The 13,990-nt window shown below is 43.5% G+C and overlaps 1 protein-coding gene across 7 annotated transcripts in view; it reads right to left on the bottom strand.

Moving 5' to 3' along the window:
- Positions 1–5,099: 5,099 nt before the first annotated feature.
- Positions 5,100–13,990, bottom strand: part of STOX2 (storkhead box 2) — a 263,796-nt gene continuing 254,905 nt past the window's right edge. For 6 of the 7 annotated variants that reach the window (XM_029934356.1, XM_029934329.1, XM_029934336.1 and 3 more), the window contains one exon: positions 5,100–11,595. In XM_029934356.1, coding sequence (XP_029790216.1) covers positions 11,400–11,595 — 196 coding nt within the window. In that variant the 3' untranslated portion in view covers positions 5,100–11,399. The remainder of the gene's footprint in view (positions 11,596–13,990) is intronic. The other variant, XM_029934363.1, reaches the window with a different exon arrangement.

Here is a 13,990-nt window from a genome sequence, read left to right as displayed (position 1 = left end):
CGGGTCAGGAGTCTGAGGTCCTGACTTGAAGACGCAAACTGAGAACACACGGTTGGGAATGATAAATGTCGTACTGTAAGAGAGGGAAAGAGGCCGTGTTTTGCTGGCGCCCGGGAGTAGAGAGGGGTGCTCGGAGGAGCCCTTGTGAAAGAGAAGGCATTTGATCTGCGCCTTGAAAAGTGGTTACAGTTTAGATACGCAGAGACTGGAAGTGGAGAAGGGGGGCGGAGGGGCTTACCAAACACACGGTGCTACTACTGAGTCAGCTTGGCACCTTCCCTCCAAGTACTGATGATGGGACACGAGCAAAAATAGACATTAAATATCATCAGTAATGGCTTCTTCCCCTCTGAACTTTAAAAGTTCTAGAACAATCCCATCACACCGAGTAAGCCCAATACATTTGTGATCTTCACTGCACTGTCACAGTAAGTAAGCCACCTACTTATGTAAATTGAGAAAACTTTCCACGTGTTTTTTTTTTCACTTCCATGCTCGTCCATAGATACCTAATCAGTTTTGCAAAATGAAATAGATGAGCTGGTCTCCATGGATACTGCAGTTGAACAACTGAGTAAATAATGGCGTTGGGAGCCAAGTTTCTCACCCCTGGAGAAGGGGCTACGGTGATCCGTACATAATGGAGTAGAGCTGGACACATCCATAGGAACCCACATTTAGCTTCTCAGAGATACAGATGGTGACAGATGGAAATATTCCTAGGTCAGCACACACACCTCTCTCTCCTGGAGGGGTCAGCAGCGAGGTCCTGGGAACAATGGCTCTCCTGCAGCAGTGAGCATGCCGACTACCGCTAGGTCTTGGTTCCTAATACCATCCAGTGAAATAAGCCAGGGCTCCTAGAAGAAGAGGCTGATTCCAAGCCTGGGGCAGTATATACAAACTAAGCCTTGAGCTCTTACAGTGCCGGAAAGTTAGGAGGTGCTCAAAGCCAAGTCAACAATCAACTGCAATAATGGGGGTGTGTCAGAGGGGCCCAGCAATCAACAGCATCTGCTGGGAAAATTCAAGGAATAACAAAAAGTAGTAATGGACTATAAGCCAAAGATGAAAAGAATATCCATGAGTCTATACTGATGGGAATGGATGACTGAAGAAGTAAATGGGGAAGAAGAGACAAATCTGCACAGAAGAGTCCCAAGTAATCTATTTAGATACTCCGTGCTACGAGACAGAGTGTGTAAGTCCTCGTTCCTAAGTGTGAGCTGAGCATACAGACTTTTTTCCGAAGAGTACAGCACGGAAGCTGAAGAGTAACTTGGCAGCGCAGAGACCCGACGAACGTTACCTCAAGCGAGGTGGTCACCGTTAACGTCAACAGTGACAAGTCCCATTGATAGTGTTTACTCTTGACCCAGTATGAGGAGAGGGGCACCTCCCTGCTGTGACCCCCTCCCAGTCACACACAACTGCAACCTGACCATGAGAAAAGCAGGGACATACCCGAATCCAGGGACCTTGTACAAAATTCCTTACCCATACCCTTCACCACTGTCCAGGTCAACGAAAACTGAGAAAGTCGCAGAAACGGTCTCAGACCAGAGGAGACTAAAGACACACAGTGACTAAATGTAATGTATCCAGGCTGGGCTCCATGATAGTAGGGACAAACTGAGGAAATCTGAATCAAGGGCCGAGTTAGTTACCAATAACATATCAATCCTGGTTCGTTTATCACAAGCACTGTACCACGTGATGTGAGATGTTAATGACAGGGGACACTGGGGATGGGGTACACAGGAGCTTTTCTGCTGCTGTCACAGTAGTTCTGTAATTCTAAAACTGTCCTAAAATGTTTGCATTAAAAATGCAGTGGGAGAGCTTCCCCCTCAACCAGCTCTCCACAAAATATTCTGACTGCCGACATCTTTAGGGAAGCATAAGCATTAGTGGTTCTCCCACTCAACTGGCTAGAACAAAAGTCAAGTGTAAAAGATAACAACCTCCACCACACCATCTGCCTGACTTCTGAGGCCGGCTGGCACCCCCTGCTCCGCCCAGTTTGGTCCCTTTGAAAGACTCAAGGAGACATGGCAGGACACTAACCGCGGAAATGGAATCTTCTGTCTCCAAGGCCATCGCTCCGTCCCTGGGAATCCCCGTACCTTCTGCATCTGGATACTGACCCTTTGACATTCAACACAGAAGTCTTACAAACCGCCATCAAATTACACAGCAAGGGAAGAAGGACCAAAACACAAAACCCTGTTGTCTCCAATCCATTTAGTATTTGTTAACCGGTCGCATGTCCTGTCAACAGCAACAGACAACGTGAAGCTAGGCGGGGTAGGACGGACCACTGATACCTTCGCAGTCTAGGGCGTGGCGAATGGGGAAGTGTTACCTTGGAAGATATTTGAGAATGAGGTTTTAAATACTAGATATCACTGACCCGTTATTGACTTAAAAATTTTTTTTTATGTTTATTTATTCTGGAGAGAGAGAGAGAGAGAGAGAGAGAGACAGAGCAGGCAAGGGGGAGGGGCAGAGCAAGAGAGGGAGACACAGAATCCAAAGCAGCTCCAGGCTCTGAGCTGTCAGCACAGAGCCCGATGGGGGGGGTCAAACCCACAGGCCGCAAAATCATGACCTGAGCCGAAGCTTCCTGACTGAGCCACCCATGCACCCTTGACCTTTTATTAACTTTAAAGGGGAGATTCCCACCCCCCCAAACACACACACAATATAGGGTATAGTAAAGAATGGCAGATGCTGGCTTGAAGCATTGCTATAAAAATGTTCAAAGATAATTTCCCAAGATCATAAATTCTCAACACATCATTAAAAGGGAGTCTCGTCATTAAAAGGGGACACAGAAATCAACCTATATCCTCTGGCAGACATCTTTTCGTTCATTGGCATTTACAGACTGTAACAATACAGAGATCTTTGGTCTAATGCAATATCTGTCATCTATCGATGTATCGATCTACCTATCATCTATCTACCTCTCATCTCTGCAAGTTGCCAGTGATCTATCAGACCCCTGATGAATCAGCTGCTGGCAGATTCTATCCAAATGTTGAAGAACAAACAGCTTTTAGTGCAAAGGTGAGAGGAAATGAGATTGAGGGATGACAGTGGGCTGTGGATCCAAGGAGGGTAGAGCGATGCAAATACAAAATTAAAAATACTAGTCGTCAATCACAGCTACGTATGGATCATGTATATAATGTCACATATTATATACTATAATGCATACATCTTGTATCTGTAATATATATAATAGATAATATGTAAGTACATATAATATATAACTTAAAATATAAAATTATATATTTTATATAAATAATTGAGACCAGGAAGGAGTCCAAACATTAGACAAGAAAGCAGAACTACAGACAAGCAAACAAACGAAAATTTTTGGTTCAGCGTAGAGAAAAGAGTAATAAAGTAAAATAAACCCAAGGAAACAGGAAAGAAAAATAATGCAAGGAGCTTCGCAACAAAGGCAGAGAAACAGGGGAGACCTGACCTGAGAGGGGTGTGCGGGGTGCAATTTGGGGCTGCCTAAGAAACCATCTAAGGGTCACCTGGCTAGGCCAAGGCTGGTTCGAAGTCCGGCCTTCACTCCACCTGAGCCACAGACACTGGCCCCAAAGTCCCAGATCCGAGGAGGGAGAATTTGCTCTTCACTGAACATCCCCAGGTCTGTTTTTCCCTTGCGATTCCACATTAGCACCTCGGACTTGACCTCTCTCGTCTAGCGCATTGTGTCTGCCTCTCGCTCTTGAAGTAGCACTTCGAATGCAATTCTTTTAAGAAGATTCACCAGAAAACTCTGCCCAGCCTATCTTGAATGCAGGTGCCTTGATCTTTCTTGGAACTGGTGTCTGGTGCAATGTGGCCTCTAAAGAGTCATCACACACACTTACTTCATGTGTTACATGATTGACTATTTGCTTATGGGAGAAGTCTGGAGCCACTGGGCCCAAACAGGGGGAATATCATGAAATCCAAGTATCCCCACAGTAGGGATATGATTTCACAGTTAAATAAATTATTAAAGTCAGGTGAATACCTTCTTTTTATTATTCAGTGGCTCTCGATTTCACAGCGGGAACAGAGGCACAGTACCCGGCTTGGCTTTTCTTTATGGAGGAAAAAAAAATCCTACCACTCTAAATGCTTAAAAATAAGTGAAAGCCATACCATTTCCTTTGGAAAGAAAAGATTTTTATGAACTGTGACCATTCTCTCAAAGGAGTCAGAATCCTGCCTTCCATCTTCTGAAGTCACATTTCCTCCATGTGTCTGGCTCACTGCTTCGCTCTGAAGGGAACGCACAACGACCTCTATTATTCCAGTATTCCACTCTTCCTAACTCTGTGCTTGAAGAATGGAGTGTCTGAACAGAGACAGTTTATACGATACACAGACAAACTAAACTAGGACCTGTCCTTCATCATGGTCCCCTTGGGTTCCCCACACTTACCCAAAGGGCTCTGTCATCGGAGGTCTGCTTTGGGTAATTGCTTTTACAAGAAAATCAGGCTCAACATGATAGCTTCCGACAGTTTCTGACTACCAGTGCTGTTGCCTAACTTCATCTTTTGCTTGACCTAAGATTACTTTGCATTTGAAAAAAGGGAGTCTGTTCTCCAAGGACAAAGGTGTACCATGTGGACAGCCAAAAGCTATCTAGTAGATTCTGAAGAAGGCAGTGAGACACGGAGGAGTTCAGAACTTATATAAGCACCCCAGAAATATGTGACTAGACTCCGAGTGCTCACGGGAGAGGGGATCGCGTTTATTTGGGGACAGAAGCTGTGATCTGAGGGCTGACAACACAAACCAACCACATTGCTTTCTAATTTCACAAAAAACATCATTCTTTGTGTCTCTAAGGCTGACTCTTAAATTTGAATAGCTGCTCCCAAATGTGTTCTTTTTCAACATTCCTGGAAAAAGATTCTGACTCGATATTTGCCAGGTCCGTTGTTTTCATTTGAAAGCTCTGATCACAAAGGCTGCGCAATAAAAATTTTGTTACGAACCCCTATTAATTGCGGAGAGCAATAAATTGGTCTCACCTCAAGTATTTTCATTCAAGTACCAAAAAAAAATCCACTTAGACATATAACCAAATGTTATTTAATATCTTAAAAAGTAACACAATCCAAAATGGATATTTCACACAACACTACATAAACAACATGAACACAATATTACCATATGGAGGGACTTTCAAATATAGACTTACAAAAATCCCTGTGCTTTTTTTTCCTTTTAAGTTATTATACTAAGCATGACAGTCACCATCATTTACAATATGGCACACCGGCACGATAGAAACCAAGTTACAAATGTGCTGTCATAAATCAGTAACATTAGGGAAGACATTTCATGAACTGTAATTATTTCATATGAAATACTATACAATATAAACAGAACATCCATCTTGGATGACCTTTACAGCAACCAGAGACCAAGTAATTTAAAGTTTTTTTTTCAGTGCAAACACATTTTATTCAAGGCAGTCTTGGCTGCAAAACTCCTTTCTAACATACAGTAAATCCCACTTGCACTTCTTAATTCATTTACCCTAATGCAATAGTCACATTCAGTCACTCAGAGAAAGATACCTGCAGAATTATGATCCCTTTAAACTGAACGTTGAAATTTAATTCTCTTCTAGAAAGTAGTATCTATGTCAACTACTCTAAGGACCTTAATTTGTAGCTGTCAATACTTACATGAAGGTGACCCTAGGGCAGCCCTAGTCTTAACCCATCATGTGTGCACAATGCCACACACTAGTTTGCCCTTCCAGTGTGGAAACGGGGGTGGTGCCTCAGTATCCAGGCGGGGGAACGGGACGGGGACAGGGGGAGAGGGCTTCCGAGGAAAGGCGGGCACGGAGCTGCTGAGTACGTACTTCATGAATTTTCCGTAACTGCAGAGGACTGACCCTGGAGGAGTTCTCGGATCTCAGATTTGGTACCTCTTTTTGGTGGGAGCAGTGAACGGGGGTGCCAAGGTCAGCCTCTGGACAGGGAGGTGTAGGCTGTACCCTAACCAGCCAAGCCTCTGGCCTTCTGTTTGCTTCCAGAGTCATCGCTGCCTCACTTGGGAACTCCCCCTTCCCTCGTTGGCAGGGTGTGTGGGTGCGCACGCGTGTATGTGTGTGTATGTTCACTTTTGAAGCCAACAATGATCAGTTAAAGCCCTATAACTGATAATATACAATCGTAAGAAGGTTTGGTCCCCCATGAGCCTTGTAGAATTCTCAGCCTTGCAGATCAGCAACTGTAAGTCATAGGACAACTGTAAAAACACCGGATTATGTGTTGGAGGAGCAGTCACTGGGGAATCTCTCTCTGGGATGCTGCTGAAGATGACGCAGAGATTAACTCAATCAGGGAGATGCCAAGGCCTATTTCAACACACCGGGAAATTTAATCATGAACTTTTTCATATATATAATTTATGAAATGTCTCCTAAATAAAAATCTATGGGAAAATATTAGATGTATCCTTAAAACTGTAGAACCTTCTGGGAGAATGACAGAGTGACAGCTGATTCTTTTATCTTACTTGGCAAAGATCAGACCAATTGTAATCTCCTTCCTGCCCATATTTTATTAACCCAAAGCAAAACAATGGTTTCCATGCTTTTGGATTTGTTCTTCCTGTGTCCTGGCCTCCTGAGCCCCAAACACATGCAGAAGCATGGCTCGTGGACAGAAGAGAATGGGCAAGACAGTACTGGGGAGGGGGACATGGGGACAGGAAAGAAGGGATCACTTCTGCCTGGGGGCCGCTGTCCCCTGACGGCAAGATGCTGGCTGGTTCTGTGACTGGCCCGTGGCATTGGGGAAGGTTCCCCAGCAAGGATCTGATCTGATATCTCCTAGTTTGAGAAAACCCTTGGAACTAGACGAGCTCCCTGGGAAATCCAGATTCTTCCAGGTAGGAATCAATACATTGTACTGAATTTCTATTGTGCTCAAAGCAGCACTGTGAAGAGTACTTGATAAAGGTTTAAATTGCGATTTCTGTTTCAGCACCTTCCACGGCCAGGAGCGCGTGTGCCTGAAAGACGGTGTTTCAGCACAGGAATTACAGAAGCCCAGTTTGAAACTGTAAACAAGAGTGTCTGTCTGGGATCTTCCTCTGATCACAATGGCATTGGGTGGGTTTTGTAAAATTTCAAACGCCCTGAACTTTTTGAATGAAAATGGACAAAAGTGTACAGTTGTATGTTTTCTTCAACTTTATTAGCACACATCAGAAAAAAATAGCATTGTATTTAGTGATTTCTCAGGATGGTCTATCAAACAGATAGAAAATAGATCACGGGTAGCTGCCACTGAGTTTCTGGGTCACCTTAAGTCACTCCTTCTGTTTGTCCATTTCAAGTATGGGGATTACAAATAGGACCTGCTTTGTTAATTGTTTGCCAATCTGAATGCTTTGGAAGCACTTTGAGATCCCAAAATGAGCGGGCAAAGTCATGATAGTTTATTGTTGGCTTTTAATCAAGCTCCGAATACTGCCCATGTTACAAATGGTGAGACTTTTCAAAATAGGTTCCCTATTGGATTGTGAGCAATATGCCTATAATTTAAGTTAAAAACGTTATCTTCAAGTACACTTGGTGGCAATAAGTGGTCTGTCCTGGGTAAGGTTTTACAGAGCTGTGCCAACCTAAAAAAGCGCACAGTGCTTTCCTTTCCTTTTCATCAAACAGGTTTTTCCCCCCTTCCCCATGGCGATTGCGATATAATTTAAATTTACGTCTTCAAACTGCTGGCTGGGCTCTAAGAAAGGGAGACTTGGGAACAGCTGGTGTTCAGATCATCATTACTTTAGATTAACTTTCAATGTATGCTTCCTGAACTTGCCCTTTGCCATATCAGAGAAGCAGTAATTTGGTATTTTTATCCTGCTTGGTCCCCATTTGGCTCTTTTGTTTGTTTTCTCTATTTGGTGGCACCCCCCTTCTCATATGCTCAGTAAGGTCCCCTGAGATGTGCAAAATAGAGAAAATGGATACAAGTGATTTAACACACGAGGCGAGTCCGCAGCGCTGCTCTTTTAATTAATATGAAGTTTGGGCTTGATATGGTGGCGAGCGCGCGGAGGCAGCGAGGCCCAAAGTACTTCAGAGCTGGCACGGTCCACATTTCTGGTGAGACTTCTGTTACCGAAAACCTAGAATTCCAATCGGATTCTTACAGGAGTAAAGAGGTTGCTAAACTATGTTTACTGATCTGCTCTTTGCCAGAGAGAACTCTTAGCAGAGAAGGGGGGAGGGGGAGGGCGGTGGAAAGACAAGAAATTTAAACTTCCTTTCGTTCCTAACCAAATTGAGTGTGCTTTTGTGGGAAAGAGAGGAGGAGAGACAGGTTTACATCTGAAAGCAAAATAATGCCGTAAAACAAAACCACGGCCATGGAAAAGTCACGAGCCCACAGGGGCAGTCACTGACACACACACAGAACGCTATGGCCGAATGTTTACGAAAGTTTTCAACTTTGCTTCTCTGAACAACACACTTGAACACACTGCTGCCGCTTCATCAAATTTATGGAGGTAGTTCTATGTAAAAATAAAAATTACCATAAAGTAATATGCTGTATCATAATAATACATATGTGTGCAAAATGCCGACAGATGGGTTGACCCTTTCAGGTTGAACGCTACACAGAGATTCAACCAGATTCAGCTTTGTAAACCTTTCAGCTGAGAAACTCTAAGCGGAGACTAGATAAGCAGCCACAGAACACAAAGCTATCAGCGCAGGGGGGAAACGGGTGCGGGCAACCTTGGCGCGAGCCGAGCACTGGGGTCACGGAGAAGCCCGCCGTTGACCATCTCGGGTCACGTCTGCATCACGCTTCCTGCCGCCTCACTCCTCCGCCATCCGAGAATCCTGATTAGATTCAGACGGGGATATTTCCGCATGGAACGTCTGCCTAACATCGTGTCGTTTTTAAAGCCCATCTTTTCTACGCTAATGGCTCCAGGTCTAAGGGAGTTTCTGGTTGTTTTTAAAATCATGTTACCCCAACAGCATCGGGCTAATAGCATACACGTTTTATTTGAATAACGTCTTCTGTAAACCTATTTCTTGTGAACTATGGATAAAGTCATATTTTAAAGCTTCTCTTAAAGGGTAATGCTTTCTTTTCCTGTCCACACAGCATTTGATTATAATAATGGCCACTTTCAGAGGATCAACTAGAGGCTGATGTATTGTTTCAATGGTTACATTATTTATGAGCTGATAGTATGATTCAACACTTGCGAGCAGGTTTTTCTGGGGGGGGGGGGAAGAAAAACGAATTTAGACAGAAGAATTTAGTAATCGTATGGTATACAATTCCCCAAGGAAATGGACTCTGTGTATAGTCTATTAGATACATTATCATTCCTTCTGGACATATTTAAGCAATGAGACAAATAGTTCATTTCTGAGCAATCAGGGCATGCCTTGGAAGAAATAAAGCATGAGATTCAAAGCCAACTGACTTAAACATTTTAGTGGTATAGGGGCTTACCAAGAAACGTGCTTACGTTTCATTATAAGCATAAAAAAAAGGTATCTAAGCCTTATGGGTCAAATTTGACCCAATGAAACTTGCAAATACCTGAAAACGCAAGAATCAGTCCAACTATGGCCAGGGCTGTGTTCTTTACACAGATCCTTAGTGACTGAAGCTAATGCTGAAGCAGAAATGTTTCACACATTTTTTATGCCGCTCACTGAAGTCTGAGGTGGAAAGACTTTAGATTTATTTTTGGATACATTATTTTATGTTATATGGCTCCAAACCATCACATGCCACCAAACCAAATAAACCTTCCTGCCAGACTTTACTTGTGTCATATGTAACCTTTCTGCAAATACCTTTTCATCATCTACACATTTAGTCCAGGGTTCCCAAAGAATAAAATGGGGGGGGGGAACTTTGAAGTGTCTCTTTTCTGTAAAGTGGAAGCCCGATTATTTGTAATCCCTTTAATGCTTAGAGTCTTTTTCGTATTCAACGTGACATCATAAACCAAAGCAAAATGTTGACAAACCATTTTGGAATAAGTTCGGCTGATAACTATACATCCACCTCAAATGGCCTCCTGCAATTGGTTACAAAGTTATCTGTAAACAACACTCTGGCATAGTTCATGTATGCATAATTGTCATTCTGATAAATTTCAGGGGATCCAAGTTCGGATTAGACCGTACTTGCAGAATGAGCACATTCCGTTGGTAAGTATGTGGGCACATGTATAGTTCTCATCAAAAATTATTTTTTAAAGTTTTCTCTATAGATATCTTTCCAGGAATAAAAGGCCTGAAGTTCAACTCTCCTTAAATCTGCTCTTTCCTATAACCACTAAAAATGATCTCCTGCAGCCTAATTTAGGCATTCTATTTAAAACTACATAAAATAGATTAATGTCCTTCCATTAGAAAGAATAACACCCCCAAGGCCATTCTCTTCATTTGTATCACAAAGAACATTTTGCTTTTAAACAAACTAATTATCGTTATCTATTATAGTAAGATAGGATCATCCTAAGTATCACAAGGAGGAAATTATCTCCCTTGAATATTTGATTAACACCGGTTAAGAGTCCACATTTCCCCCTTCCATCCCCCAGTGCCGTGCCCCAGCCGGGCTGGGGGTCCCCTTCCTTCGTCCGCTTCAGAATCAAAGGCCTATATTCCTGTTTGTGATGATGGAAGGTTAAAAAAATCAGACAAGCATCTGTTACACGTAAAAACAAAATCCTGAAAACAGACACTCCCAGAATTTCGACCATGACCCTTTCTGACACACTTCCACGGGCTCCTGCAAAACCGTGTCACGAAAACTCACAGTGAGAAACGACTGGTGCATGACCAACTCCCACACACGGGGCTGGGGTCCCTTCTGGTCGGTCCGACACGAACCTCCCTCAAGGTGGACCCTCGCATTTGACATTTTGTGGTGGCTTATGCTTTTTTTGTTTTTTTCTTTTTGGAAGTGGCAAGGATCAGTTCCGTGGCACCCTCTGACCACAGACTGGGAGCAACACACATCTGTGGCATTTAGAAACGGGATTGGCAACTTCATGACATTGGAATGCGTATCACACTTACAGTGTCTAGACTTTCCTTTGTGTGCTCAGTTACAAGTAGTGAAGCAAAAGTTACATATCACCCCTACCACTGCTAGTCGGTTGCTACAGAGCCATACATGTGAAAAGCAATACTCCGAAAGAAAGATTTTTGTGTGTTTTTGCCCTAGCCTACTTAGCAGCACAGTTTAAGTAAACACAAAAACTGTGGTCGAGATGCTCGTCTTTCCCAAGATGTAAACATCAGTCCCAGTGTCGTAAACTTGGCTGTGTCGGAAGGAGCCGGGAGATCTGAGGCAGAGTGACCGTCACACGCTAGTGACAGAAGCCTGCAAGCAGCTGGAAGGTTTCTGTAATTTCTCAGCTTCGTTTGTCGCGGGGTCCGTGCTCGCTCGGAAGCTGAAAGCCGGTCCGGCCCCACCGTGCACCGGGCTCAAGGTAACGTTCTGACGGCGGTTACTTTCAACAATGCTTGACGTGTTGGAAGCCAGGCTCTCCCGAGTGCTAAAAGAGTAAAAAGGGTTTGTTTTGTTTTGTTTTAAACATAAATAATTATCTCTGGAGCCCCAGAGGAAGAGCACATGACGCAGTTAATGGGTTTCTTCTGTCGGTTCGTGATGTCATACATGCCCTATCTCACACTGATTAGTCACATACGCCCCACCAGCGTGGGCTCCAGAAGCTTTCACATACACACGTTACAGGAAACGGAACCCCAAAGGATGGCTTTTCATCCAGCTACATGCATTGAAACCGTTTTCCCCTTCCCTGCCCAGTCAAGGAAACCACTTCCAAACTTGATGTGCTAGATGGCTATCACGTTCATCGGAGAAAAGAATCCTCCTAAATACATATATGTAACGACTTCATTTCAGGCTGGAAATTCATTGATAAAACTGCTCTTGAATAAACTCGATTTTGCCCCTAGTGATTCTGTTTTCAGTCCTGATTAGCAGATCTTGACTCTGGTCGGACTTCCGGCGTGCCGCTAGCTAATCTGCCACACTGACGGGAATACAATTCTTCTTAAAGCCCTGGGGACCTCTGTTCCCAATCTTAACACTTTCATGGAAATACATTACATTTCCAGAAAAGGGCTCTCAGATTTTCCTCATTCATTTGTGAAGTTTACATCCCCACTTTCCCTTTGGTAAAAATATTTTATGTTTTCAGAGTAGAGGTGATTCAAAGGAATTTGGTATTTCTATTTCTCTTTCAGTTTTTCTAAGTTAGAAACTCTTGAATTTGTTTTATTGTTCCAAGAGATTCGGAACATTAACGTTTTAAGTGTGTAGGGCGATAGCATTAGAAATGAGATTCCTTGGCCTGACTGATAGGAACTGAACAGGTTCTATGTCCGAGCTCTTCAAAATGGTAATAAGAAGCTTAGTTTACAAAGAGATTGAAGCAACCACAAAGACACTCAAAGTATTCATCCACCCTACTGGACAGATTCAAAGTTTAGAAAATAATCTATGAGAGTTGGCCCCCATCCCTGATGTAAGCCTGCCGAAACCGGTCAACAGGTCAAAGTACTGCAGTGCACAACCTCACCATCTCTCTTCCAGTCCTGTACGGAAAGAACACCAATTGTCTGGACCCTACGCAGGTTTTCCCCCACTATCTGACAGTAGGATGCTCCCATGAAACCTTTCATAGGCCGAAATGGCTCTAAAAGTATGCACCTGCTTTCCTAATGTTTGTACTGATGCCTCTTCACATTTACAGAAGACCTACATTTGTACCTGTTTCTGCAAACTGAAGGAAATCCGAAGAAAACTTTTGCTTTCAGAGGAAGAAAGGCCATTACTAACGCAGGGTCTTTTGTCAAAGTGAAGGGCTGTGAATGCAAACTCTGGGCAGGGGGGCCCTGCCTGAACTTCCTAGAGAAGGGATTATTTCATCCCAACCCCTTGTGGCCTTGAGTTTGCTTCTCGTCCAGGAGCCAGGTAAGCAGGGAACTGTTTAAAAGGAAGTCTGTTCGTCGACTACCAAAAGGACAACTGGACCTTCCTTGACTGCACAGTGAATGTCCACAGATTAATATGTTCACAGAAGTAAATCAAGTTCTTTCGTTGTGCTTATAGTAGATCTGAGCGTACCTAAAGACTACGCCAAAACATCAGCACCAAAGGGATGGAAAATGCTAGACTCACCTACTTATCTACCTTACACCTTTCCTAAGAAAACGCATCAGTGGCTTTCCAGCACCGCAACTGAGGCATGGAGTCAGGTGGAGGAAGGAAGGAGGGTAATCAACACGCAGAACCCCAAAGATTTCCTGACACGTTCTTTGAGTATCCTTCTTAATTGTGATAGCAATTTTTTTATAGTACTTGATTTTCTCATCTCTAAAACAGGGAGGGTTATGGGACGCACCTCCTCACAGAGTGATTGTGAAGAAAAAATATGCATCGAGGGAGCTGTACATGAAAAAGCTAGGTACGCATCGTTATTTCGGTTGTACGTCTGGCCTCCAATGAATTAAGTAGCTATGATTAGTTGGTTTCAGAATCCATACATGGCTAAATGACATCTTTTCTAGGGCAAAGTGCACTTTAAGGTCCAAAGGACTTTTAACCAGCTTAAATGTTTTCAACCAGCTTTTCAGGCACGCTAGACACCATAAACATACATCACTCCCAGAGATCATCTAAGTTGGGAGCAGGGCTCTGAGACGCCTCTGACCGCCTTTGCCAGAGTCATTAGTAGTGATAATATATACAGAACTCCAGTTTCTCCAGAGGGATCTATTTCATTACCGCCACAGTCATGAGGGCAGGGTGCGTGGTACTCGTAATGACGGCTCTGGATGTGATCCTGAGAAAGCTGATGGGGATAGGGCGTTCACAGTAAAGATATTCCTTAAACGTAAATGCTCTTACTTTCTTGAAAAAGA

This window comes from Suricata suricatta, chromosome 1 (assembly GCF_006229205.1).
Source record: "Suricata suricatta isolate VVHF042 chromosome 1, meerkat_22Aug2017_6uvM2_HiC, whole genome shotgun sequence".
NCBI classification, from domain to species: Eukaryota; Metazoa; Chordata; class Mammalia; order Carnivora; family Herpestidae; genus Suricata; species Suricata suricatta.
The sequence above is the reverse complement of the archived record's forward strand: the minus strand, read 5'-3'. Positions and strand labels throughout refer to the sequence as shown.